Source organism: Opisthocomus hoazin, chromosome 7 (genome assembly GCF_030867145.1).
Source record: "Opisthocomus hoazin isolate bOpiHoa1 chromosome 7, bOpiHoa1.hap1, whole genome shotgun sequence".
NCBI lineage: Eukaryota > Metazoa > Chordata > Aves > Opisthocomiformes > Opisthocomidae > Opisthocomus > Opisthocomus hoazin.
Window position 1 is genome coordinate 71,510,163 of NC_134420.1, and position 27,897 is coordinate 71,538,059.

The window sequence follows — 27,897 nt, forward strand, 5'->3', positions numbered from 1 at the left end:
TAAGGGCCATACACAAATACCATTTTACTGCTGGGCAGTGAGGTATGGAGATGCTAAATAATCTTTGCAAGATGACAGCAGGGAGTTACTACAACCCAGAAAGACTAAACCTCCACATCTCAAGTGCTTCTTCAAGACCTTCATGCCAAATATTGTGCATCCTTCCATTACGAGGACACTGAACAACTCTGTGCATATCCCACAGAATCACAGAATGGTGGGGGTTGGCAGGGACCTCTGTGGGTCACCCAGCCCAACCCCCTGCCCAAGCAGGGTCACCCAGAGCAGGCTGCACAGCACCGCGCCCAGGCGGGGCTGGAATATCTCCAGAGAAGGAGACTCCACAGCCTCCCTGGGCAGCCTGGGCCAGGGCTCCGTCACCCTCAGAGGGAAGAAGTTCTTCCTCATCTTCAGCTGGAGCTTCCTCTGCTTCAGTTTGTGCCCATTGCCCCTTGTCCTGTCGCTGGGCACCACTGAAAAGAGTCTGGCCCCATCCTCCTGACCCCCACCCTGCAGATATTTAGAGGCATTTCTAAGGTCCCCTCTCAGCCTTCTCTTCTCCAGGCTGAACAAGCCCAGCTCCCTCAGCCTCTCCTCGTAGGAGAGATGCTCCTCTCCCCTCGCCATCCTTGTAGCCCTTCGCTGGACTCTCTTCAGTAGCTCCTCATCTTTCTTGAACTGGGGAGCCAGAACTGGACAGAGTACTCCAGATATCCCAGGTGACTGCACATTTGTACAACATGTAGCCGTGACAGCTTCATTACTCTGCATATACATTCAGAAAAATGAAGAAGACAGGTTACGTGGACATTTCCGAAGGGACAAAATCAGGGAAGAACGAACGCGGCCGGGAATAAACAAGGAAGCGGAGTTACCCGGCAAGCTTCCTTTGCCGGCAGCATGACCTTCTCTCTGCTAGGAAATGGTCATTTGTGAAAAATGAACCTTGGCTACGTCCAAAAGACGCTTGGAGGTGGAAGGAGCTGAAGAGACACATGGAGAAAGCCACCCAGGTGGTTTGAACCTCTCTCACCCGCTGTCGCACAGTGCCAGAGACGCAGGAGCAGGCGAGAAGCGGTTTGTGCTGCTCTTCAGCCGCTGCCCAAGCTCATTTTTAGGGGTACATTTTTTCTGAGGGACTCAAGTAACCCTCCAAGTCCCCCATCCCTTGAGGGAACGGCTGTAAAGAGCTTGGAGTAAAGCTCAGGGAGGTGTAAAGATCTTGCAAACCCGGTGTGAAGCGGAGCGGTACCAGCGGCAGTGGGTTGTAAGGGAGCACGCAGGCAGGGATGCGTTGGACACAAACAGCACCGGGGAAAAACAGGCATCTGCACTTCTCTTTTTTCGAGTTTTCTTTTGAAACTTTGCCCTCGTTAAGGAAGAAGCTGCAGACGGGGAATATCGAGACCCGGGTGAACCGGCGGGGTGATGGGGGCTGCCCGCCGCCGGGTCAGAGCACACCGAGGCACTGGAGGAAACTGAGCTTTGGTTTAAAAGCAGGTTTGGGGAATTTCTCTGCCTGCGTGCGTGGAGACGGGCCGGGCAGAGCTCTGTGGTGCTGCTTTTCCTGCTCCGGTCACCCAGCCGAGGCACCCAAAGGCGCAGGGCAGGTTCCCGAGGCCGGTCACCCTGGGAAGAGCCCGTCCGACCGGCTCGCCCGGAGAAGCCGGGCAGGAGAGCCAGCTGGGTTCAACAACAGGGAAACAGTTTAAAAACTAAAAAAAAAAACCAAAAAAAAAAAATCACAAATTTAAAAAGGCACAAAATGTGATGAATAAACGCGTGGCAGGGAAGGAGCCGCTCAGCTTCACCGCTGAATTCCCGAAGACGCCCGTCGAGCCGCTTCATCGGAAAAGCAGCCCGGGTTCCGCGGAGCGGAGGCGGAAGGAGCGTCGGGCCCGGGAGCCGCGCTGCCGGCAGATCTGGTAGGTATCATCCCTGTCCCGATGGAAGCGGCCGTGCGTTTCGGCACCTTATTTGGCTATTGCTGCTCATACGGCGCGAGGACTGCTCGCAAACAGCGGGAAGAGCTCCGGGGATGCTTGGCTGCCTCTGACGCAAGAGCCTCGCCGGTGCATTTTTGACCTTGCTTTGCGTCTGGGCTGAGCGTTGGGGATGACGCTGCCCGCCTCCCCGCACACCCACCCGGCCCCGGCCGGGACGGAGAGGGCAGAGAGAGCGGCTTTCGCCGTCCTCGGGGAGAGAGAAGCTCCGCAAACGGTTTGAAGGGCGCGAGGAAGCAGCAGGCTCTACCCCACGGCGTGCAATCAGCTGCACTAAAACCTAACGAGCTTCGGCGGGGCCGCATTGAATCGCATCAGCTGGGAACCTCGTCCAGCGCCGTCGGGTTGCGAGTAACCCTCCCTATTTATCTCCCGGCTGTTTCACGCTGGAAGAACACCGAGATACGATCTGTGGAAGCTTTCCCCTGCCCTCCCAAGCCGTCACCCGGGAAATTAATGCTCCAGCTTCCAAGTTTGGGGGGATGAAATGGGGGCTACAGTGATGGGCATTAAGGCCCCGGGGGGAATTTGGTGGGGGAGGTCATCTGCTGCCCGTCCTGCCACCGTTCAGGGCAGCGTTACCCAATTTATCCTCCGGCAGCATCAGCCACTTAGCTCAAATCCTCCACACTGTTTGGGTGTGAAACTGGGCTTACCCTGCCCAAAGCCAGCTCGAGAAGCTTTTATTAATGCGAATGGGAAAAGAGAGGGGCAGCCCTTTATAAATATCTCCATTGTAAGAGCAAAAGTGAAAAGGTGGCAAGACTTTACCATCTCCATGAAGTTTTGGTTGCCTTCACGACGGCAAAGCCGTATACAGCACGGGATGTGGGAACAGTGCTGGTGGAGAAGGCTCTGGGCTGGTGCAGCCACCCCTGAGGATGCCGGGGAGGACACAGCTTTTATAGAATCATAGAAATCATTAAGGTTGGAAAAGACCTCTGAGATCATCAAGTCCCACCATCACCCCAACACCCCCATGCCTGCTAAACCATGTCCCAAAGTGCCACATCTACATGGCTTTTGAACCCCTCCAGGGATGGGGACTCCACCACTGCCCTGGGCAGCCTGGTCCAACGCCTGACCGCTCTTCCAGTAAAGAAATTGTTCCCAATATCCAGTCTGAACCTCCCCTGATACAACTTGAGGCCACTTTTACGGGATGTGGATTCCCACCGCCTGGCACAGGACGCATCCTGCCCTTTGCCACTGACCACTGCGCCGGACCTCGACCCACAGCTCCTTCCATGGGACAGTTTTTCAGGAAGCCGGGTTGCCTCGGCGGGATGTGTGTATCACTGGGTGGAGAGCTACAGGAAGCGGAGAATATGGGGTTTGGGCTTGGTTTTTTTTGTGTTTCACAGAATCACTAAATGTTGGGGCTCGGAAGGGACCTGTGTGGGTCACCCAGCCCAACCCCCTGCCCAAGCAGGGTCACCCAGAGCAGGCTGCACAGCACCGCGTCCAGGCGGGGCTGGAATATCTCCAGAGAAGGAGACTCCACAGCCTCCCTGGGCAGCCTGGGCCAGGGCTCCGTCACCCTCAGAGGGAAGAAGTTCTTCTTCATCTTCAGCTGGAACTTCCTCTGCTTCAGTTTGTGCCCGTTGCCCCTTGTCCTGTCGCTGGGCACCACTGGAAAGAGTCTGGCCCCGTCCTCCTGACACCCACCCTGCAGATATTCAGAGGCATTTCTAAGGTCCCCTCTCAGCCTTCTCTTCTCCAGGCTGAACAAGCCCAGCTCCCTCAGCCTCTCCTCGTAGGAGAGATGCTCCAGTCCCCTCCTCATCCTCGTAGCCCTTCCCTGGACTCTCTCCAGTAGCTCCTCATCTTTCTTGAACTGGGGAGCCCAGAACTGGACACAGCACTGCAGATGGGGCCTCACCAGGGCAGAGCAGAGGGGGAGGAGAACCTCCCTCGACCTGCTGGCCACACTCCCCTTAATGCACCCCAGGATGCCATTGGCCTTCTTGGCAACCATTTTTCTCCCTTTGTGCCGGTTCCGACTCTTTATTTAAAGGCGGTTCCCATCTCCTGGGTGCACAGATGATGAGGATGGAGGGAACCAGCACATTGGCGCGGGCCACGGACTGCGACGCTCAGGGTGAGCATCGCGAGAGAAGGGTTTTCCTCGTGGATCTGGGGCTTTTAACTGGCCGGGGTTAAAAAAATAAACCAGAAATAAACAGAAAACCAACAGCCTTGAAGGCAGCAGGGTGGGGAAGCTCAGAGCATCCCCGCGTGTTCGGGACGCGGGTTTTCCACCGGCCCCGCAGGACGCTCCGAGATGGAGGAGTGCGGGGGGGTCCCCTGGCTGTCCCCCACCTCGGGATGGGGGGGAGGGGAGGAGAGGGGGGGATGGGGGTCGGCTCCCCGGCTCCCCCCCCCCCTCCGCGCTGCCCGGGCCGCCCCCCGGCGAGTCCCGGATGTTGGAGCGGCCCCGCTCGCTCCGTCCTGCGCTTCCATAAAAGGCCAGAGGGGCTCGGCGGCGCGGGCCGCGTTTTTCCTTTAATTATTTTCTCCCTCCTCCTCCTCCTCCTCCCTCCCTCCTCCTTCTCCTCCTCCTCCTCCTCCTCCTCCTCCTCCTCCCCCCCGCCCCTTCTCCTCCCGCGGCGGCCCCGCAGGCAGCGGCTGGGGGGCGGCGGGGCAGCGCTGCAACCGCCCCCCCCCCCCCCCCCCCGCCCCGATCCCGCCCCACCGCGCCCCCCCCCGGCCCGCACACCCCCCCCCCGCCCCGCACACCCCGCCCCCGGGAGCCGAGCCGAGCCGTGCGGAGCCGAGCCCGGCGGCGCGGGAGGCCGGGGCCATGGCGCTGGACGGGATCCGCATGCCGGACGGCTGTTACGCCGACGGGACGTGGGAGCTGAGCGTCCATGTCACCGACCTGGGCCGGGATGTCACGCTGCGGGTCACCGGGGAGATCCACATCGGCGGCGTCATGCTGCGGCTCGTCGAGAAGCTCGGTGAGGCCCCGGTACCCCCCCCCGCCCCGACGGCCCGGCACCCTGCCCGGCCGTCCTCCCGGCAGCCTGCCCCGGGGCTGTGCCCCAGCACCCGGGGCTGTGCTTGAGCCCCCGGGACCCTGCCCCAGTGCTGTGCTTGAGCCCCCAGGACCCAGGACCCTGCCCCAGTGCTGTGCTTGAGCCCCCAGGACCCAGGACCCTGCCCCAGTGCTGTGCTTGAGCCCCCAGGACCCAGGACCCTGCCCCAGTGCTGTGCTTGAGCCCCCAGCACCCTGCCCCAGCACCCAGGACCCTGCCCCAGTGCTGTGCTTGAGCACCCAGGACCCTGTCCCAGTGCTGTGCTTGAACCCCCAGGACCCTGCCCCAGTGCTGTGCTTGAGACCCCAGCACCCTGTTCCAACACACAGGACCCTGTCCCAGTGCTGTGCTTGAGCCCCCAGCCCCCAGGACCCTGCCCCAGTGCTATGCTTGAGCCCCCAGCACCCTGTTCCAACACACAGGACCCTGTCCCAGTGCTGTGCTTGAGCCCCCAGCACCCTGTTCCAGCACCCAGCACCCTGCCCCAGCACCCAAGACCCAATGCCAGTGCTGTGCTTGAGCCCCCAGCACCCAGGACCCTGCCCTGGTGCTGTGCTTGAGCTCCCAGCACCCAGGACGCTGCCCCAGTAGTGTGCTTGAACCCACAGCACCCTGTCCCAGCACCCTGGACCCTGTCCCAGTGCTGTGCTTGAGCCCCCAGCCCCCGGTACCCTGCCCCAGTGCTGTGCTTGAGCCCCCGGGACCCTGCCCCAGTGCTGTGCTTGATCTCCCAGCACCCAGGACCCTGCCCCAGTGCTGTGCTTGAGCCCCCAGCACCCAGGACCCTGCCCCGGTGCTGTGTTTGAGCCCCCAGCATGCTACCCCAGCACCCAGGACCCTGCCCCGGTGCTGTGCTTGAGCCTCCAGTGCCCTGCTCCAGCCCCCAGCACCCTGCCCCAGCATCCAGGACCCGGTGCCAGCACCCTGCCTGTCCTTGCACCCTGCCCTAGGACCCTTCCCCAGCACCCCAGCCCGGGCTGCCCCTCTCCCCCCTGCACCCCTCCACGCTCCAGCCAGCAGCCCCCACTCCCCGGGCCTGGCAGCCCCCATGCTCCCAGCCCCCCCAGCACCCTGCGCTGCCACCGCCTCGCCCCAAAACCCCAAACCAGCCAAACTTTGACACCCCGGGGGCCGGTTTGCCCATGGCGGGGGCTCAGCCCCCATCCGCCGGCTGCTGCGCACGTGGGATTTCACACAGAGCCGGGAAACATCTGCATTTATGGGCTGGGGAGAGGGGGGATTTTTATGGGTGCTCCCCAGTTTACAGAAAAATTGAATTCTGGAATTGGGGCTGCTTTGGACGAGGAAGGCACCTCTGAGGGCCCTTTGCTGGCACGGGGGGATTAATGGGGTGGTGTGAGCCCAGGGTGGGACTCGGGCTTGGGACCGGGGACACCACGGTGTCCGGTGGCTTTGGCTGCGCACCTGGACAAAGGGTCCGTTTGTCCGGGACGGGTGGGAACGCGCGGCCGAAGCCGCCGGGATGGCTCGGTGACGGAGGACGCCGGCCGAAAGCCCGGAGCCGCCGGCCGCGGGGAGCCCTGTCCCGCCGAACCACCCTCCCTTCTCTTTTTATCAGCTCTTTATGGCTCGGGCGTGTTGACTTAACGGTATAGTCCGGGCTGATGACTGTAATTGCACAAATAAAATATTAATTGCGAGGTCCCCGCGCGTGCCGGCGGCTGTGGGAGTAGCGGAGCTGTCAGCTGCGGGTCCCGGCGCGGCACGAAGCCCTCGCGCGGCTTTAAAAATGCCGTCTGCCACCACGCTTAGGTTTTGATTTATTAATTAGCTGAAGTTAAAGGAAGGAAGAGACGGATATAAATACGCTTGTTTCGAAAGGAAGCAAGCGCTCGCAGCAAAGGATCTTGTGCTGGAGATAGCCTTGACTCTCCAAAATCGTGATTTTTATTTTTTTTTTTTCTGTGTGTGTTATTTTTACGCTGGAGCCGCAGAAAGATTTGCTGGAGTTGAGCGCTCGGTGGCGAGGGAGAAAAAAATAACAGCTTTCCAGAAATGGTGATGAAAAAAAAAAAAACCCCAACCCCATCCCGTCGATGGGGAATGAATAAGCCGTGCTCCCCCCGGTTCCGAGCTGCGCTGGGAGATGCCGAAGCGGAGCCGGGGCCGACTCGTGCGCCGAAAACCGGCCGCGCGCGCGGGGACGCAGCCCGGCGAGGACCTAAATTAGCGCCTGACGTAATGCGCTCCCCCCCCTGAAATGTCTTTGCCCGGATCCTCTCCACTTGTTAAATTAGGGATTGGATGAGAGGGAAGGAATGCGGCGGCCGCAACGGGGGAGCGGGGATGCTGCTCCCCGGGGTCTCAGCCCCGACGCCCCCCTCCCCGGGACCGCCAAGACCCGCGGATATCGCCGGCTGCTGCCTTCCCTTTCCCCTCGGCTTTTGTCGCCGAGCCAAGCTCTACGTATTCAGTTCCCTTTTAATCTTCCTGCGTGTCAGCTCTTCCAGCCCTCTCATTATTTTTATGGCTCTTCTCTGAGCTCCTGCCAGTTTATCGGGGTCGGGTTTAGCCGGGCGGGGTGGGACGGGGCTGGTTCCTCGCCCTCGTGTGCCTCCTTCAATGCCGTCCTTCATCCAGCCTCGGCCGCTGCTTCGTCTCCAAATATATTCAGTTTGCAATTTTTTTCCCCGCTGAAACCCTTTCCGTGCATTTTTAACCCGTCTCTCTCCGTCGGTCCAACATCCCTGCCGGTTGTTTGTTCCCAGCGTTAAAAAAAATCCATTCACCTTTTGCAAAGCGGATTTATTGCCGTGAGTTTTAAGGAAAAATGGCTTAAAAATGAAGTTTCCTCGCAGCTCTGGGATCCCCTACGGACCCTCCCGCTTGCGTGCTCGGGGGGGAGTTGTGACTTCAGCAGGCGTTGGCCGGCTCCATCCTTTGGGACAAAGCTCCCCGCCGGGCTTCGTGCTGCCGGGGGGACAGGGAAAGCGGATTTTGGTGGCCTGCCCAGAGTTTCGCTGAAGTTGAGGGCATGGCTGGGAATTCGCAGGAGAGCGGCCCAGCTCTGGCTGGGGGATGCTCGTAGGAGCCCTTCAACCGTTAGCGAGTGGGAAGGGGGGGGAAATGCCTTCCCTCCTCCCAGCGGTGAGGGGAGCTGGGCAAAGGGAAAAATCTGGATTTACGGGAGTATTTTCTGATGTTTGTAGGAAAAAACGATCCCAGTAAGGACTGGGGTGTACAGGGATGCGTGTTGGGGTGCCGTGCTCGGAGCGGGAACGCCGGGAAGCCTCTCCTCCCTAACCACGAGGCTGCGGGTATCGGTAAATCTCGTCGGCTCGGTCCTTGCCTGCGCGGAGCGGCTGCGGTCGGACCGTTTGGGAAGAGGCAATTAAAACCTGTCGCTAATGCAGGCAGGGATTGGAAGGAGCCCAGGCGGCGGATGGGGATTCTGGTTACTCAAGCGAATTGCAACGACCCGCTCGCTCCCCTGTTATTTATCGCCCCGCTGGATTAAGCCACTTCGTTAATTGAGCCGTGCCGTGCGCTCGGCTGAAAAACGGGCAAAGAAACTGCTGAGGTTTGAAGAGCAGCGGTGCGCAGCTGGTCCGCGCGGGCTGGGGTCCGGAGTGGAAACTCCCGGCGCTCACCCGGAGGTTTTTAGGAATTTTGCCACTGTTGACTTACAAACAACGAAAAAAAAATGAGGCTTAAAATCACTGGGAGCGGAGGAAGGAAGGAAGGAAGTGAACGCGGGTTATTGTTGTTGTCAACCTCAGGCTGTTTTAAACACATGCAAGGGGAAAAAAAAAAAAGAAAACAAAAACCCAACCCAAACCCACCCTGATTTTTTGCGATGTGCTGGGGTGAGCTTGGTGGGATGCGTGGCTCGGGGGATGCTCCACGCGGTCGTGGGAGTGAAAGAATGGCTGGCAGGAACGGGGAGGGGGAGGCGAAGGGTGGCTGGCAGAGGGGCGGCTTGAGACGGGTGACCTAGATGTGCACTGAGCAGATTCAGAAGCTCCCTGGATAGAAGTTTTGCGGTGGAAATGCAGATTTTTCCCTAGATTTCTTATATAGGCAGTGTATGCAAGTTAGCTGGCTCCAGCTGTGGGAGCTCACTGGGAGCACTGGGGGGGTCTGAGCACCTTTGGGGGTTTGTTCCTGGAGAAAATAGATAAGTGAATGGGGAAAATAAACCCACAGCTGTGTTTGGAATGACGATAGTCCTTCGGGATTGAAAGGTGTTAGCGCTTGCTGCATCGTGGAGCTGGGGTGGGGGTGGCTCGAGGTGCTGCCCGCGGCTGGTGACGTCCCCATTTGGTGGAGCCAGGGTGGGGATAAATGTCAAAGCAAGCCCCCTGCCCTGGTAGAGAGCGGCTGATAACGGCCAGCGGTGACGACATCTTCGAAGGCCTTGGGGTTTTTTTGTGAATCACGGCTTCGATAAGGGTTTGGGCGGCTGGGTTAAACTCCATTGTTCCCCTTGGCAGCTCCTCCGCTATCTCCTTGCCATCACTTGGGAGAGGGCGGGATGGCACCTGAGGACTGGCCCAGCAGCTGTCACGTGCAGGCTGGTTTGGTTCAGGTGACACAGGACACCTGGAGTACTGCATCCAGTTCTGGGCTCCGCAGTTCAAGAAAGGTGAGGAGCTACTGGAGAGAGTCCAGCGCAGGGCTACGAGGATGCTGAGGGGACTGGAGCATCTCTCCTGTGAGGAGAGGCTGAGGGAGCTGGGCTTGTTCAGCCTGGAGAAGAGAAGGCTCCAAGGGGACCTTAGAAATGCCTCTGAATATCTGCAGGGTGGGTGTCAGGAGGACGGATCCAGACTCTTTCCAGTGGTGCCCAGCAACAGGACAAGGGGCAACGGGCACAAACTGAAGCAGAGGAAGCTCCAGCTGAAGATGAGGAAGAACTTCTTCCCTCTGAGGGTGACGGAGCCCTGGCCCAGGCTGCCCAGGGAGGCTGTGGAGTCTCCTTCTCTGGAGATATTCCAGACCTGCCTGGACGCGGTGCTGTGCAGCCTGCTCTGGGTGACCCTGCTTGGGCAGGGGGTTGGACTGGGTGACCCACAGAGGTCCCTTCCAACCCCGAACATCCTGTGATTCTGTGACACCAAGCTCTTCCTTTCGCTGGTTTTAGCCTGCAAACGTGTCTGGGATTCACCCAAGGTGCTCTGTTCGCCATCGAATGGCCTCTGCCCATCTTATCTTGCCAATGGCTTCAGCCGTACTCTTTGCAAGATCGATTGAAACTATCAGTGTCCTCCCTGTGAAGTCTCTTTTTCTTAATGGACCCCTTAAAGGGTTATGAATAAAACACCGAGAAAGCGCAGCGTCATTGATTTCCCCAGCTTTGTGTTGGAAGTTTTGCAGCACTTAGAAATACTCCCAGCCATCCCGAGACTTGCTGAGGAAATTCTTTGCCTCGAAACCAGAATGAACCCTTTGAAACAGCTTAAGGCTGTGTAAAAGAAGTGCAGGGTCCTTGCCCCAGCCCATCTCTATTGCAAACATGAGGCAGGAGGAGTCTGCAGTGCTGTCTTCACAGAATCACAGAATCACAGAATGTTTGGGGTTGGAAGGGACCTCTGTGGGTCACCCAGCCCAACCCCCTGCCGAAGCAGGGTCACCTACAGCAGGCTGCACAGGACCGTGTCCAGGTGAGTCTTCAGTATCTCCAGATTGGTCTTCTCCAAGGAGATTTGGGCAGGGGCTCCCTGGGCGACCACGCGTGCTTTGCTGTCAGAGGAGGCAAGACAAATGGTTGGAAGCTGAAGAGCAATAAAGGAAGGGTTTTTATTGTAGCCACACTTTCCAAAAATACTTATCGGAGTGTCAGTGCTTGGTGCCTGGAGCGTGGCCGGGGCGCGTCTCTGGTCCGTGCCTCTAGGATGACGGCTGACCAGCTTCATTTGCAAGATCTGCAGATACTCACAGAATCAAAGAATGTTCGGGGCTGGAAGGGACCTCTGTGCGTCATCTAGTCCAACCCCCTGCCGAAGCAGGGTCACCTACAGCAGGCTGCAGAGGACCTTGTCCAGGCGGGGCTGGAATATCTCCAGAGAAGGAGACTCCACAGCCTTCCTGGGCAGACTGGGCCAGGGCTCCGTCACCCTCAGAGTGAAGAAGTTCTTTCTCATCTTCAGCTGGAACTTCCTCTGCTTCAGTTTGTGCCCATTGCCCCTTGCCCAGCACCAGTCGAGGCGCGAAGGATGTTTTGCTTCAAAATCAGGACGTGGTCACTCCTCAGCATTGCTTCTCAAGCACACGGCGTTCACCAGAGTACCCTGAGTGCCATTTAATACGCCGGGAGGCTTGCGAGGAGCTGGCTGTATTCCCGGTGAGGCGGGGTGGTGAGGGGCTGTCTCCAGGAACGGGATAAATGGTGCTGGTGCTTACTGCTGAGGGCAGCTCGGGCTGCTGTGGTTTGGGCAGGCGGGAAATGGCCTTGAGTTGCGTCAGGGCAGGTTCAGATTGGATATTGGGAACAATTTCTTCCCTGAAAGAGCAGTCAGGTGCTGGACCAGGCTGCCCGGGGCAGTGGTGGAGTCCCCATCCCTGGAGGTGTTCAAAAACCGTGTAGATGTGGCACTTGGGGACATGGTTTAGCAGGCATGGGGGTGTTGGGGTGATGGTGGGACTTGATGATCTTAGAGGTCTTTTCCAGCCAAAACAGTTCTATGATTCTGTGATTCCTCCAACACTGCGCTGACCCTGCTCCCGATTTCCCCGGGAATCCTCATCCCAGGCTTTTAAACAGCAAAACCTGCACAGGTGGGATGGTGAGCACAGAGGCTGGAGGGGATCTGGCGTGCCACCGAGCACAGAAGTCCCCTTGCTTCAGCAACAGGCAGTGATTTGGGGCCATTTTGAGGCCAAAGTGGTACCCGGGAGGCTGCCGGACGCTGCCCAGCAGTGATGCTCCAGGCAGAGATGTTGCTACCTCAGCAACTCCTTCAAGGAGACAACGGAGCTGCCAATGCACCCTGCATTTACATATTGCTGCTTGATTAATATCTTTGCTAGTGACCCATGCTGAATCCTTGTCCCCTGAATAACACAGTTTTAATTACATTTAAGTGAGAATATGCAAGTGCCTGTTAACACCGACACTCCCCAGCCATGCGCATTGACCTGGGGCTGGCTCTTTCCTTGACATCCAGCTCTCGACTCCAGGGAGCTTCCACGTAGGCCCACGCCAAATGGCGGGATCATGGCTCAGATAATGTTCTCTTTGTTAGCCCAAGTGGAATATTCAGCTGAACTGCCGATGACCAGAGGAATTCGGGGTGGGGGTAGGTAAAAGCCGTATGCAGCCAGCTCCAAGCTGCGGTCACGGCAATTAATATTTCTACCCAGAACGGCGATGACTCTTTGGAAGCCAAAAAAATTTGAAATTTTTTAATTTTATTTTTATTTATTCTTATTTTTTTAAATTTTTTTTACTACGAGCCATCCACCTGGGCTCGATAGAACCTGGGCTCGATAGAACCTGGCCAATGACAGAGATCCCAGCCGGAGGGGGAAGAGAGCGGGGCGGGCGGCGGCGGCGGCGGTGTTCCCGTGAATACCAGACCCTGGGTTTGTCGTACCACAGACAGGAAATTGTTGGGTTTGCTGCTCCCACCCAGCCCAAATCAGTCGTTTCCTCTTCCAGCTCCTTCAGGTTTCGATTTGACGCAGGGCGCGCCGGGGAAGCCGGCGTGGGGACCCGCGTTCGCCACACTCACGTCACTCCGAGGGAGGTAAAATGATAGAAATCATCACATTCACACACTTCCCCTTTCTTTTTTTTTTTCCTTCCCTTTCTTTTTTTTCCCCCATAGCCATCCCTTTCCCCACCCTTCTCCATCAGGGCTTGCGTCTCACCCAGGCATCTGGCTGAGTCTCTCCCGACCGTATAAAAACCCAAACAAATCATACTCAAAATAGTTTAATATTTCTATGCAGAAGCCAAATGCCTCCGGGTGTTCCCTGGCAGGGATTTCCAAACCCTCGTTCTGTGCTGTCACGTGTGCAATGGTTGCGTTCACAGCAGGCACCGTCCTCCTCTGCGTACTGGGTAAAACCGTGCCCCACCTCTGATATTTTTTTTTTTTTATTTAAAGAAATGGCATTTGGCAGTTGTCAGTCCGCAGCTTGCAGACCACTGCAGGCTTCGGAGCAACTTCTTGCAGCCCCGCTACGGGCCGTTATAAAAAGCAAACCAGGAACCTGAGCTTTAACCCTTGGTCCCTGGTTATGGAGGGGAGGAAAAAAGGCTCGTGGATAACTGCGTGAAGCTGTGGCTGTGGGGAGTGTTTGCCGAGTTGGGAAAGAGCAGCGGGAGTGTTTGCGCTGCAGACTGCAGTCGTTTCGACATCAGCAGTGACACCGCCACCGCGAGCTCCCGTGTTGGGTGTTTGGGGGATGTTCTTTTTTCTTTTTTTGGTGGTGGTTTTTCGACCAGGCAAGGGGAAGGAAGGAGATTGATGGTGCTCATAGAGCTTGTGGCACACTGACTTCAGCCTGGCATGCAGTCCCGGGGTGCATTAAGGGGAGTGTGGCCAGCAGGGCGAGGGGGGTTCTCCTCCCCCTCTACTCTGCTCTGGTGAGGCCCCATCTGCAGTGCTGTGTCCAGTTCTGGGCTCCCCAGTTCAAGAAAGATGAGGAGCTACTGGAGAGAGTCCAGCGGAGGGCTACGAGGATGATGAGGGGACTGGAGCATCTCTCCTACGAGGAGAGGCTGAGGGAGCTGGGCTTGTTCAGCCTGGAGAAGAGAAGGCTGAGAGGGGACCTAATAAATGCTTACAAATATCTGAAGGGTGGGTGTCAGGAGGATGGGGCCAAACTCTTTCCAGTGGTGCCCAGCGACAGGACAAGGGGCAATGGGCACAAAGTGATGCAGAGGAAGTTCCAGCTGAAGATGAGGAAGAACTTCTTCCCTCTGAGGGTGATGGAGCCCTGGCCCAGGCTGCCCAGGGAGGCTGTGGAGTCTCCTTCTCTGGAGATATTCCAGCCCTTCCTGGACGCGGTGCTGTGCAGCCTGCTCTGGGTGACCCTGCTTGGGCAGGGGGTTGGACTGGGTGACCCACAGAGGTCCCTGCCAACCCCTGCCGTGCTGTCGTTCTATATGCTTGCAGGAGGAATAAGTCTCATAGTGTTAAAACATCTTGAAGACGCATTTCTTTGTTCTTGTTCTGAAGTGTGAATGAACCCATAGCTTAGAATCACAGAATCATTAAGGGTGGAAAAGACCTCTAAGATCATCAAGTCCAACCGTCAACCCATCACCACCATGCTTGCTAAAAAAAAAGAAAGAGGCAGAGAAACAAAACCGAACGAAACTTCTCAGCTGGTGGGATTCATTTCTGAATGTTCCTGGTGGCTTTCAGGGTTTTGCAAGTGTTGTAACTCAGAAAAATACTGAGATGTCCAAATTCCTGCTGGATGGAGAAATAAGGAGTTTGAGCAGAACTGCTGTGACTTAGTTTTCTTGCCCAGGTTTGCTTTTGCGCATTGCTCTGGTTTCAGTGGTCCGGGCTGGAGCTGCCACCAGGTAGAAGTGATGGGGTAGGGGAAGAGAAGAGCTCAGCAAACCAGAGGGGAAAGCTTTTTTCTGTTCTTTTTTATTTTTGGAGGACTGTGCTCCTGGGCTTTCCTTGAGCTCGCCCGTTTCCCAGCAAGTTTGCAGCAGCTCTGGGTGCAGCTCGCACTCGGTGGCCGTTCAGATACCGGGACCTCGGTCGGGAGCTGTGTGCACGGCGTGCCCACGAGCCAGCGCTGGTCCCTCTCTTGCAGACCAGGTGGGATCCTGGAGACCTCCAATTTTGGGTAAAATGTGGCTGAATTTGGACAAGAGGTGGCAGGGCATGCGCAGAGGTGAATAGACACACCAGCAGCTGCATAAACATTCCCCTTTATGACCTCGGCTGGTTTTGAGCTTGCAAAACAGCTAGACAGCAACTAAAAATTCATCTTGCCAATTATTACATTTTAAAATCTCTTACCAGCCCATTAAACATGTTTGTTTGGTGGTTGTTACCCTTTTTATTTCCCCCCTCCCTCCCTGCAGGGATATGTACTTGTGGAAGGGTGAATTGCCAAAACTCAAAATTCAATTACAAAGTCTGCATTTTATGGAATGGCCTGGAAGGAGCTGCATCGCTGTCTCGCTGAGCTGCCCTTCCTCGCTGAGGATGCGCAGAGCTTTGCTCGACACGCCGTCCGACCCGAGAGCCGGCTGCAGCGGGAATCGTCCTGGCTGCGTCTCCTGCCCTGCGGCTCTTCTGCCTGAGCTTGCTGGTGGGGTGGGTGAGGAGGACCCAAGCTCCAGGGCAGAGGTCTTCAAGCCCTGGAAAAGTGCGTTGCGTGCATCAGTGGGCTTGGGCTAACGTCCAGAAATAAGTAAGGAAAATGGTGGGGGTTTCTCCCTCCCCATGGCTCTGCAAAGGACCTGGGGCAGAGACCGGTGACACATCCCGGATCTTGCTTTGCCCCGGGAGCTCATCCCGAAATGCTGGCAGCATGCCGAGCTCTTCTGGCTGCTGTCACTGTTGGCAAGGGATGAGGCTCCTTTCCCAGGGCAGTGCACCTTGGGTGAAACCTTCTAGGTTTGGTGTCCCTCTCCTGCAGACCTGGATCCCACCAGTCTGCAGGAGAGGGATGAGGCTGGCTCACAGGTTCAGTGTGGGGCTGCAGACCTCACATTTCTGGGGGCTGAGCTTTTCTGGGAGAAGAACCATCGTTAAGGCATGCTTGGGGAATTGCTTGGCGAGACTGAAGCTTCAGGTGAGAAGCTGGGAATCCAGGTTGCCCGTTTGGTCTTCCTTCATCTGCCCTACCCATCCATCCTGCCATGAAGCTTCAGATGAGGAGTTGGGAATCCAGGTTGCCCATTCGGTCTTCCTTCATCTGTTGTACCCATCCATTCTGCCATGAAGCTTCAGATGAGAGGTTGGGAGTCCAGGTTGCCCATTCGGTCTTCCTTCATCTGTTGTACCCATCCATTCTGCCATGAAGCTTCAGATGAGAGGTTGGGAGTCCAGGTTGCCCATTCGGTCTTCCTTCATCTGTTGTACCCATCCATCCTGCCAAACGTCCTCTGGCTCCATTATCGGGTATGATGTCTTCTTGGCAGGACCCGGCTCCCTGACGCCCTGCACGCTGGGTGGGGATGAGTCAGGATTGCAGACTCCTGGCCCCGTCACCCTCGGGCGCTTTTCCATTTTGGCGAGGGAAGGGTGGTGTGGGACGCGGGGTGAGGGAGCGCCCGGGCTGGGAGTCAAGGCACTGGAGTGCTCCCTGGAGAAGTGGTTTTTCCTTCCTTCCTTCCTCTGCTGCTGCGTTTCTGTCCGATGCTTCGCTGTTCTGTGCTGGATGAATCATGGAAACCACGCTCCTTAATTGAGTTTTCTGCCATTTCTGGTGATTCCGTGGGAGGCAGGGAGCAGCAGCCAGCGAGAGCCTCCGCTGGAGGGGTGCATGGTGGGTGGGGGGAAACGCTCAGCAAAGTCAGGCTGTGAAGATCCTGGATTTTTTTAAAAAATAAAAAATTAAAAAATAATAATCCAGCCTTGCTTTCCTTTATTCCCAGCTATAGAAAAGTGAGCAAGCCAAACTGCTCTGGGGTGCTGGTGATTTAAAGCAAGTCTGCCTGCTGCTTGCCAACACCTTCCCGAACCCATCAGTGCTTTTTAGCGTGGGGATTTGGGGGGGGGGGGTGTCAAGGGGTCCCCGGCTGTCGGCTCCTCCGGTTTCCTGACGTTTCACCCCGGTTCAGCATCGCTGCCAGCCTGCTCTCCCTGCTCAGGGGTTGAAGCAGGGTCGGGTACGGCTGCGCTTCGCAGCTCGGAGAAACCCGCACACCTCCTGCTGCTGTAGATGCTGAGAAATAAATCGGATTTTGTTATCTATATGTACGTATAACGAATTTAGGCATAAAACCCTAAGCATGTGGGTAGGGCAAACACCGTGTGCTGGGTTCGCGGCTTGTGGTGCAGATTGCCTGTTGCGTTGGTGGGGTAGCAGCAGGGGTGTAAAGTGAATTTAAAGGGGGTTTTGCTGCTCTTTCCACGGGTGAGCGGCATCCTCACAAGGCAAAGCTGCTCGTCGGTGTGGCCGGCACAGGAGACGGCGTTTCAGCCCTGGCAGGAGGAGGTATTTGTGTTTCAGCACTAGCAGTGCAAGTAGTAGGTACCGCCGTGGCATCGTAATGAATTAGATTTCCAAGTGCTAGCTGAGTAATCCTATTGACACTGACAGAGCTTCCTTCCGAGGGTTTACTTTTAAAAAAAAAAAAAGTAACTTTCAGGCTTGTCGGGATTTCCTCTTCTCCCACAGCCCGCGTCCGGACCTGGCTCCGGCAGAGATGCTTGCAGGCTCAGCATCCCGCGGCTCGAGCGCGGAGGAGAGAAGCGTTTCGGGGGTCATTGGGGTTCGAGGCATCAGCCTTGTGCTTGTCGATGGCGTGGGCTCGTGCAGCCTCGCTGCTCTGCGTGTGGGTTGTGGAACAACGCCGAGGATTTCGAAACTGAGCTCTCTACAGCTACCTGAGAGGAGGTTGGAGTGAGGCGGGGGTTGGTCTCTTCTCCCAGGTAACCAGCGATAGGACGAGAGGCAATGGCCTCAAGTTGCATCAGGGGAGGTTCAGATTGGATATCAGGAACAATTTCTTTCCTGAAAGAGCAGTCAGAGGTTGGCCCAGGCTGCCCAGGGCAGTGGCGGAGTCCCCACCCCTGGAGGGGTTCAAAAACCCTGTGGATGTGGCACTTGGGGACATGGTTTAGCAGGCATGGGGGTGTTGGGGTGACGGCTGGACTTGATGATCTCAGAGGTCTTTTCCAACCTTAATGATAGTAAGGCAGTGTATGTGGTGGGCTCCTCAGGAGGAGGGTTTGGTTTTGAGCAACAAAAAAATTGACCGCTGCGGTTTTTTGTCACCTCTTCAGTGCTTCGGTTACCATCCCTGCCCTGTTGAGACATGGGCTTACCATGGTAAAACTCACTTAGAAACCCAAAGGACACTTCTACTTCCAGCAGCATAGCAGCGCGTTCCCTCACTAGCAGAAGACGCTCCATAATTTTTCTGAGCAAGGACACATTCACCGTCTGCATTGAGCGTTGCGTCCTGATGCGCTTGGTGTCCTCCACAGGCTTTTTTCTTTTTTACCCCCTCGTCCTCTTTTTTTCCTTGCTCTTGAATAAGCTCTCTGCGGCTAAACGGCGTGCTTTGACGTCAGGATTTTGCAGCGATGGACCATGCATGTCCCCTGGCACGGTTGGACTAGATGACCCACAGAGGTCCCTTCCAACCCCGAACATTCTGTGATTCTGTGAGAAGGAGGTCTCCAGCGCTCGGTCGCGCTCGCGGGAATCCCAGCGGTGGGAACAAGGCTGCTTTTGTCCGTATTTTTTATTTATTTATTTTTTAACAAGTCAAACTATTTTTCATGGAAGAAATGTTCTTAGATTTAAATTCCAGCACAGGTCCGCCCTGTTTTGGACGCCTCTGTGGGGGCGTGTAGATGTTCTCCTGAGCATTCGCTCTCCTGAAAACAAAGTACGATAAAATAGCGGCGGTGGTTGCCTGTGGTGGTAGATAGGGGAGGATTCAAGGTACCACTTTGCATCCACCAGCGAGTAGAAGGCCTTCTGCAGGTGGTTCACAGAATCACAGAATGTTTGGGGTTGGAAGGGACCTCTGTGGGTCACCCAGCCCAACCCCCTGCCCAAGCAGGGTCACCCAGAGCAGGCTGCACAGCACCGCGTCCAGGCAGGGCTTTAAGATCTCCAGAGAAGGAGAATCCACAGCCTCCCTGGGCAGCCTGGGCCAGGGCTCCGTCACCCTCAGAGGGAAGAAGTTCTTCCTCATCTTCAGCTGGAGCTTCCTCTGCTTCAGTTTTTGCCCGTTGCCCCTTGTCCTGTCGCTGGGCACCACTGGAAAGAGTCTGGCCCCGTCCTCCTGACCCCCACCCTGCAGATATTTGTAGGCATTTCTAAGGTCCCCTCTCAGCCTTCTCTTCTCCAGGCTGAACAAGCCCAGCTCCCTCAGCCTCTCCTCGTAGGAGAGACGCTCCAGTCGGAGCTGCAGAGTGGCTGCTGTACACTGTATTTTTCATAGCCTGTGTCAAACACATCTGGATATTAAATTAAAAACCCCTCTTAAATCTCGTTAGCACCAAGAACATCGGATTGTTGTGGCCACAGTTTTATTACAGCAGTTTGATAATAATTTTATAGGGTGTTTATCTCCTTGTTTCAAAGTATAATTTTTCAAGTGTCGTGACCAGAGGCTGGAAGGATTTTTGTTGCATTCTGAACTTTGCTCTGCAATTAAATCCCCGCTGGGGGTGGAGGGGAGTCTACTCCGGTGCGCACGATGCCCCAGAGACTCCAACCCGCACTAAAAACCAGATTCTGCCCCAAGACGGTGACCGTGTCACCCAGCAAAACACATCAGCGTTTCTGTTGGACTCAAGATAAATGAAAACAGCTCCATTTAAAATTTTTTTGTTCCATAATTGTGCTAGAAGGAGTGGCTTTGGCATGTTTAAAGGAATCTGGTTTTAAAGAGGTCAGGATGAGCGGCGAGGAGGCGATGTCCTGTCCCTCCCCACAGGGAGCAATGGGTTCAGCTACACAGACACACATGTGTGTGTATATGTGCACACATCCCCATAAAATATGGGTACAGCTCTGTGTATGTAAGTGTACACACATAGCTGTACTCGTATTTTGACATATATATGTATATATATACATACATATTCTGATGTGGCACTTCAGGACATGGTTTAGCAGGCATGGTGGTGTTGGGTTGACAGCTGGACTTCGTGATCTTAGAGGTCTTTTCCAACCTGAATGATTCTATGATTCTATAAATATGTGTTTGTATTTATGCATATTTATAAATATATAAACATATAAAAATATGAATATAAATGAATATCTATTTAATATGTAAAGAAATATTTAGGTAATTGTGGCCAGCAGGGCGAGGGAGGGGATTCTGCCCCTTTACTCTGCTCTGGTGAGACCCCACCTGGAGTCCTGCGTCCAGCTCTGGAGCCCCCAGCATAGGAAGGACATGGATGTGTTGGAGCGGGGCCAGAGGAGGCCACGGAGATGATCCGAGGGCTGGAGCACCTCTCCTACGAGGACAGGCTGAGGGAGCTGGGGCTGTTCAGCCTGGAGAAGAGAAGGCTGCGGGGTGACCTTAGAGCAGCTGCCAGTGCCTGGAGGGGCCGACAGGAAGGATGGAGAGGGGCTTTTCACAAGGGGGTGCAGTGACAGGACAAGGGGGACCGGCTCTAAACTAAAAGAGGGCAGATTTAGATGAGATATTGGGAAGAAATTCTTCCCCATGAGGGTGGTGAGGCCCTGGCCCAGGCTGCCCAGAGAAGCTGTGGCTGCCCCCTCCCTGGCAGTGCTCAAGGCCAGGTTGGATGGAGCTCTGAGCACCCTGGTCTGGTGGAAGATGTCCCTGCTCATGGCAGGGGGCTTGGAACCAGATGAGCTTTAAGGTCCCTTCCAACCCAAACCATTCTAGGATTCTGTGAAATATATATATATATATATTTTAATTTATATATATATATATATGTAAACATTCTGGCTCGCTTTTTTTTCTGTATTTTTGACAGCAGCGACGTTAGCCCAGAATGAGCTGGTCAGGTTTCTGGCGTTGTCGAGTCGCAGAGGTTCCGCGGGCCAGCGTTGCAGCCTGGGCACATCTCCCTCCCGAGATCCCAGTCCCTGCCCCGGTTGGGAGGGCTTTGCAACAGCGAGCGATGCTCTTGCAGCCGTCCCCAAAACGGCGGGGGTCTGGATCCCACCCACTGATGCAGGAGCCGATCCCTGCACCAGGGTCCGCAGGTGGGGGAAGGAAACGCAGCGGTGTTTAATGGCTGTATCAGTCGTTTCTGAAAAGTAAATAGTATTAATGACCACGAGAGCAGGCGCTGGCTGGAGCGGGACCTTCAGCAGCGCTTTTGGCCGTAAAACATTTCTTTCTTTATTTTTGCCCTACCGCAGCGCCTCTGTGCTGCTCCGTGCACCGGATTTGCCTTTTTTTGGTGCTTCTGAACGTCTCGGGAACATTTGCAATATTTTCTGATTTTTTTTTTTGCAATGTGAAGATGTGTCTTCAGTCCTCGTTGACGCGCACCCCTTGATAGCACGTGGAAAAGGAAAACCTACCAAAGCCACCGCGTGAGGTTATGCACGATGACTTGTGATGGTTTGGGTTGTTGGATTATTTTCTCTTTTTTTTTTTTACTTGCAGTCTTAAATTGCTCTCCTTTTCGTGTTTTTAAATACTTCTGCCCTGCTTTCCGTGCAGGAACGTTTGCAATATTGTCTGATTTTTTTTTCGCAATGTGAAGATGTTACCAGTCCTTGTTGACGCGCACCCCTTGATAGCACGTGGAAAAGGAGATCCTACCAAAGCCACCGCGTGAGGTTATGCGCGATGACTTTTGATGGTTTGGGTTGTTGGATTATTTTCTCTTTTTTTTTTTTTTTACTTGCAGTCTTAAATTTCTCTCCTTTTCGTGTTTTTAAATACTTCTGCCCTGCTTTCCGTGCAGGGTGGCCAGGCAGTGCATCCCGACGGGGCAGGAGGGCGGAGGGAAGGGCTCATCCCCTCCTGGCGAGCTCACCCGGGACACGCCAGGCGCTCCCCAGCTATTTATTGCTGGAGGTCTCTGTTTTCTTCCTTTGAAGGAGTGTTCCTTCCCCGTCAGCTTCCCAAGAGGGGTGTGTAACCAGCCAACACCCAGCCTCCGGCTTGGAGAGCCCCTGGCTGCTCCTCGGGGCTTGCGAGCGCTGGATTAATGCCTTATCAGCAGGTATTTGAGCTTAAAGGTACTTTAATCTCCCAGCTGCCTCTCGAGCTGTCTGCCGCCTGCAGTCGGGGTTTAAATGTGCTGTCCACGTCTGTATTTTTTGCAGTAAAATAAGCATTGCATATTAGTTTTTTTTAAAACACAACCCACTGGTTTTTTTTCTTCCATCCTTGTAAAAACCCTTCACTGATTTCGGCCAATTTGCACCAAACTCATTGAAAAGCTGGAAAGGTTGTGGTTTTTTTTTCCTTTTGGTAGATTACCAAGTACAAAAACCACTTTTTGCAAGAGGAAATGCTCGGCTTGTGAGTTGGTTTCTGTCCTTGCACCGTATCTTATATATATAGCATTTATATATATGTGTGTGTATAAATATGTGTGTATATGACATATATGTGTATATATATTCTATATATGCATGTATTTTATGTGTGAGTATATATATTATATATGCATATATTATATATGTGTATATATATGATTTAAGTGTGTATATGTGTACATTTCTATGCATTATATAGAGGAGAGGCTGAGGGAGCTGGGCTTGTTCAGCCTGAAGAAGAGAAGGCTGAGAGGGGACATTAGAAATATCTTCAGGGTGGGTGTCAGGAGGATGGGGCCAGACTCTTTCCAGTGGTGCCCAGCGACAGGACAAGGGGCAATGGGCACAAACTGAAGCAGAGGAAGTTCCAGCTGAAGATGAGGAAGAACTTCTTCCCTCTGAGGGTGACGGAGCCCTGGCCCAGGCTGCCCAGGGAGGCTGTGGAGTCTCCTTCTCTGGAGATATTCCAGCCCCGCCTGGCCGCGGTGCTGTGCAGCCTGCTCTGGGTGACCCTGCTTGGGCAGGGGGTTGGGCTGGGTGACCCACAGAGGTCCCTGCCAACCCCTGGGATTCTGTGAGGCATTCGTAGGCTCTTTGCTGTCTGATGGATTTAAGCAGGGATGCAGGTGTGAGAGGGGATCTGGTGCTACCCCGCAGGAGCCTTTCCCAGCCGTGGAGACCCCGCTGCTGGAGGTTCCTGCTGTCCAAACACCCATCTAACAGCACTTAACCATGTGCCAGGGCGGTGGGATAAAACGAGGTTTATTCGGTTGTATCGTGGCTCTTTTGTTCTGAGCGGTGCACGGAAGGAGGGCCCATCTGCAAGAGGGGATATCCCGAAATAACAAGGCAAAATACGGTGTTTATGTAACGCCGGAGACTTGTATACTATTGCTAGTAAGCCCTAAGCTCACACAGAGAGCCTGCCAAGTGACAGTAAGGCTTCTGGAGAAGGGAGGTTCAATAGCTGCTGCAGAAAAGGAGGAGAAAAGGGGTTTTTTAAATCCACGGATCGGCAGAGGGAAGGCGTTTGGAGCCGCTGGCTCCTGGAATAAATGGGATAAATGGGATGGACGGGCTGTCAGTGCCCCCATCTTCTTTGCACTTCCCCAAAATTCAGCTTTGTTGCTGCAGTGGTGACGGCGTGCGTGTGTATCTGTGCAGCAGCGAGCCCAGAATTAAAATACACTTCGTACGCAGCTCACTTATGACTCGTTTTCTGGTACTTGAATTCTAGATGTGAATTTAGCGGTAGCTGTGGGAATAAAAATCTGCAGCTGGAATGGTGCTGGACAAGCTGGCGCGACGTGACTGCGGTGAGGCACCGGCGTGAGTTGGAAGCTAAGGATGCCGAAGGTTTTAAACACTTAATTGAGCAGCTCTTCGTCTCTTCTCGTAATGTTGTGTCCTCGCAGAGGTCTCTGCGGGCGTCTGGGTGAATTAAGATGCCTCTTGCGTTCGCAGGACTGTCCGAACGGCTTCTCAAGGCGGACAGCAAGCTTGCTCCAGGGGTTTTGCTGTACAAAATGTCCTCAGCATCACCCGTGCCGCGTCGCTGCCCCTTGGCACGGTTTCACGAGGCAAATACAAAACCAGGTTCTTCCTCCAAAAAAAATAAAACCTCACAGCCAGGGTCCCCCAGCCCTCCCAGGCAGCCGAGGTTTCGGTTCAGGCCGTGCGGGGAGGTGGAGGGAGAGGGGATTATTTTTGATGCCGGGAAGGAAGCGCCGTGCTTCCCTTTCCCGCTGGGCTCCTGGAGCTCCGTGTCCCCTCCGCCCCCGGCCGTCTCCGCAGCCTCCCCGAAAGCCGCGCAGCCTTTGCCTGGCAGGTTCCTTCCCGGGGAAGGCGAGCGTCGGTGGCAACGATTTGCTGCGACCCGAGCAAACGTGTGCAGCTCGTTTCCAGGGATCCCTCTGTGCTCTCCTTTGCCCAAGGTGACCGTGGCGAGGGGATGCTTTTTCATTGCCCTGAGGACACCTAAATCCCGGTGGCCTTGGCGTTCTTCTCCCCCCGCTGTGCCATAGCCGGGAATCAGCCTGATTCAGACTAATATCACAGAATTACAGAATCCCAGCATGGCAGGGGTTGGAAGGGACCTCTGTGGGTCACCCAGTCCAACCCCCTGCCCAAGCAGGGTCACCCAGAGCAGGCTGTGCAGGACCTTGTCTTGGTGGGTCTTGAATATCTCCAGAGAAGGAGACTCCACAGCCTCCCTGGGCAGCCTGGGCCAGGGCTCCGTCACCCTCAGAGGGAAGAAGTTCTTCCTCATCTTCAGCTGGAGCTTCCTCTGCTTCAGTTTGTGCCCGTTGCCCCTTGTCCTGTCGCTGGGCACCACTGGAAAGAGTCTGGCCCCGTCCTGCTGACCCCCACCCTGCAGATATTTGTAGGCGTTTCTAAGGTCCCCTCTCAGCCTTCTCTTCTCCAGGCTGAACAAGCCCGGCTCCCTCAGCCTTTCCTCGTAGGAGAGATGCTCCAGTCCCCTCCTCATCCTCGTAGCCCTGCGCTGGACTCTCTCCAATAGCTCCTCATCTTTCTTGAACTGGGGAGCCCAGCACTGGACACAGCACTGCAGATGGGGCCTCACCAGGGCAGTGTAGAGGGGAAAGAGAACCTCACTCGACCTGCTGGCCACACTCCTCCTAATGCACCTCAGAATGGATGGATTTTTCCATCCCACTGAACAATTCTGTTTCTTTTCCAATTTTCTTTGGTGGAGATGCTGACGAACACTTGGTGGCTCTGGCCATCTCTGCTTCTTTCCACGGCAGCGTTGCCGTCAGGCTGGTACGCTTCGTGGCTGGAAATAGCCGCTCAGGGATGTGCAAGGAGCATTTAGCAGCTTGGAGGAGCTTCTGGATCTGTGAACACCTCCAATGAGATTTCCAGCATGGCTTTGGACCCGTAGCAACCTTTGGAGTTCAAGGTTTGGGATCTCTCAGATGAATTTGCGGTGCTCGGAGACTCCCCTGGGCTCTCAGCTTGCTTTCCCTAAATACAAAGGGCTCAGTCCTGCAACCGATAGTAGCGAATGGGAAAAGACCGAGTAGAAAGAATAACCCTTGTCGTAAAGCCGTAACCCTGAGGAATCAGTAACTCGTGAGCTGGGACCCTGGTGAAGATCTGTAGACCTTTGCTCAGATTTAACCCAGCAGTTGGCATTCCCCGGTGTGCAGGGGTTGCTCCAAGCCCTGGGCTGCCGCCGCTGCCTGGCGAGGCACCGAAGGTTTCTCGTCAGCGTGTTGGTGTTAAACCCAACCCCCCCAAGCCAGCTGCTAAACATTTGCCAAGCTCTGTTATGTGTAACTACCCCGTGGGGCAGCCGCAGACCTTCACCTTGCTGGGCATAGCCAGCATCTCGCTGTTAATTCGAAGTTTTAATTACTCTCAGGCCATAAAACGATGCTGTGCGTATTCGTGCCGTGGCCTGAAAGGTTAATCTGCAGCGGAAACCCAAATCCCCTCTGTCAGGCAGAAGTGTTACCGATTCAGAATGTCTTTTTTTTTTTTTCCCCCCTCCCCCCAGACTTTTGGTGCCGATTTGTTCAGCTCTCAGTAGGGCAGAAGTTGGACTTCGTTACCAAAGTCCATCGTAATGATTTCTCAGATTTTTTTTTTTGAGGGTAGCCAAGGCTTGTGCAAGTTCGCATGCTTTTCTATATTTAGTTTTGTTTAATTTGATTGTACAAAGCTGTTGAAAAGTCTAGCTGAACAGTTCCACTCTCTGGCTGCAGGGTTATGCTGTTACACCGGGAGTTCAAAGGGAAAAAAAAAGCTTTTGCTGGGATTTCTCAGTCACCCTGAGCTAAAGATCCCGTTTTCAGATAGGGACAGAGAAAGTTTGTTTGTCACGTTGCAGTCATCTCGATGAAGCCCAGACGTGGCTCGTGGGGAGAGTCACAGAATCCCAGAATGTTCGGGGTTGGCAGGGACCTCTGTGGGTCACCCAGCCCAACCCCCCTGCCGAAGCAGGGTCACCCAGAGCAGGCTGCACAGCACCGCGTCCAGGCGGGGCTGGAATATCTCCAGAGAAGGAGACTCCACAGCCTCCCTGGGCAGCCTGGGCCAGGGCTCCGTCACCCTCAGAGGGAAGAAGTTCTTCCTCATCTTCAGCTGGAACTTCCTGTGCTTCAGTTTGTGCCCGTTGCCCCTTGTCCTGTCACTGGGCACCACCGAAAAGAGTCTGGCCCTGTCCTCCTGACACCCACCCTGCAGATATTTAGAGGCATTTCTAAGGTCCCCTCTCAGCCTTCTCTTCTCCAGGCTGAACAAGCCCAGCTCCCTCAGCCTCTCCTCGTAGGAGAGATGCTCCAGTCCCCTCCTCATCCTCGTAGCCCTCCGCTGGACTCTGTCCCATAGCTCCTCGTGATATCTGTGCTGGGGCGCGTTCCTCGGTCCCTTCGGCCGGGTTGGGGGTGGTCTGCTGGGGTGAAGCCCCCCGGCTTGGCTGGCTTTGCCCCGACCTTCAGGCTGGTGCCCCGCCGTGCACGAGCGTCGCTGCCGAAGAATGGAGGAAGGGGCTGTGGTGACAAACGTCAGCTGGCGGTTGTGATTTGGGTTAGACTGGTGTTTCAGGTTGGGAATCTGGGATCCGAGGAGGAGCCGGAGCTGGAAACTGAGTTATTTTATTACCGATGCCTTAACCTGGAAAATGCCTTGCTTTCAATCTTCTTTTATTGTTACGAAAATTAAAATAATCCTCATACGAAGTCCACAAGCTCAAAACTTACTGGTAACTATCATTTGCAATACCGAGTGCAGAAGTGTCCCTGCAACATGTTCTGCAGCCTCTTGAGGTTCTCGTGTGCTTGCCCAGATGACATCCTGCGGAAACGTTCAGCTTTTCCTTTGAAACCAGAGCTTTGGGTGTCCGCACCGCTGTTGCCATCGATGCCGACGCACCCCCGGGGTCGGTATTTTTGGAGGTGGAGGGTTTAGGCTGAGCAGAGCTTTGCAAAAGGCAACCACAGCACCTGGATCGTTGCATTCGCCTCTCCGGCGTGGTGGGGGGACATGGCACCGTCAACGCCGGTCGGTGGTTGTGGGACAGGAAGATGCTCTGCAGGAATGGCAGGGGGCTGCCAGGAGAGCAGGGCAGGTGTGAGCCAAAAATATTCCACGTCGTAGGGAAGATACTGCACAGTGACTGTCTTTTGGAGTTACGGCCATGCTTTGGTTCTCCAAATGCTTCCCAACTTGGACGTGACCTTCAGACACCCCATGGTTACGTCCCTGCTGGAAGGAGATGTGGCTGTTGGGTTTTGTATTGTTGTGGAAGATACTGCACAGTGGCTGTCTTTTGGAGTTACGGCCATGCTTTGGTTCCCCAAACGCTTCCTAACTTGGACGTGACCTTCAGACACCCCGTGGTTACGTCCCTGCTGGAAGGAGACGTGGCTGTTGGGTTTTGTACTGTTGTTTCAGCAGGAAAGACCTTTTAGTTTCATGTGGGAATCTTCCACTTTTGTTTGTAGAAACTGAAAGACCCGGAGAAGACATGGTGTTACTGTTTATTTCTTCTTGCAGACCTCCTTCTAGTTCGGCTTGCTGTGGGTGCCCAGGTGGCTGGACTTACCTTCAGCTGGCGCAGGTGTCCTGCATGGTGGGGATGAGGGAACCCAAGAATGGATAGTTAACCTAAAAAGCTGACAAAATCCCTCCCGGGGAAGGTGTCGGGTCATTCAAGACCCCTTGGCTTCATGCTCCAGGCTGAGTGATCCACAGACACGTCATGTCTCATCCTTATT

The 27,897-nt window shown here is 55.0% G+C and overlaps 1 protein-coding gene across 4 annotated transcripts in view; it reads left to right on the plus strand.

Annotated features, from left to right (window-relative positions):
- Positions 1–4,728: 4,728 nt before the first annotated feature.
- Positions 4,729–27,897, plus strand: part of FERMT2 (FERM domain containing kindlin 2) — a 65,018-nt gene continuing 41,849 nt past the window's right edge. For all 4 annotated transcript variants that reach the window (XM_075427179.1, XM_075427180.1, XM_075427181.1 and 1 more), the window contains exon 1: positions 4,729–4,963. In XM_075427179.1, coding sequence (XP_075283294.1) covers positions 4,807–4,963 — 157 coding nt within the window. In that variant the 5' untranslated portion in view covers positions 4,729–4,806. The remainder of the gene's footprint in view (positions 4,964–27,897) is intronic.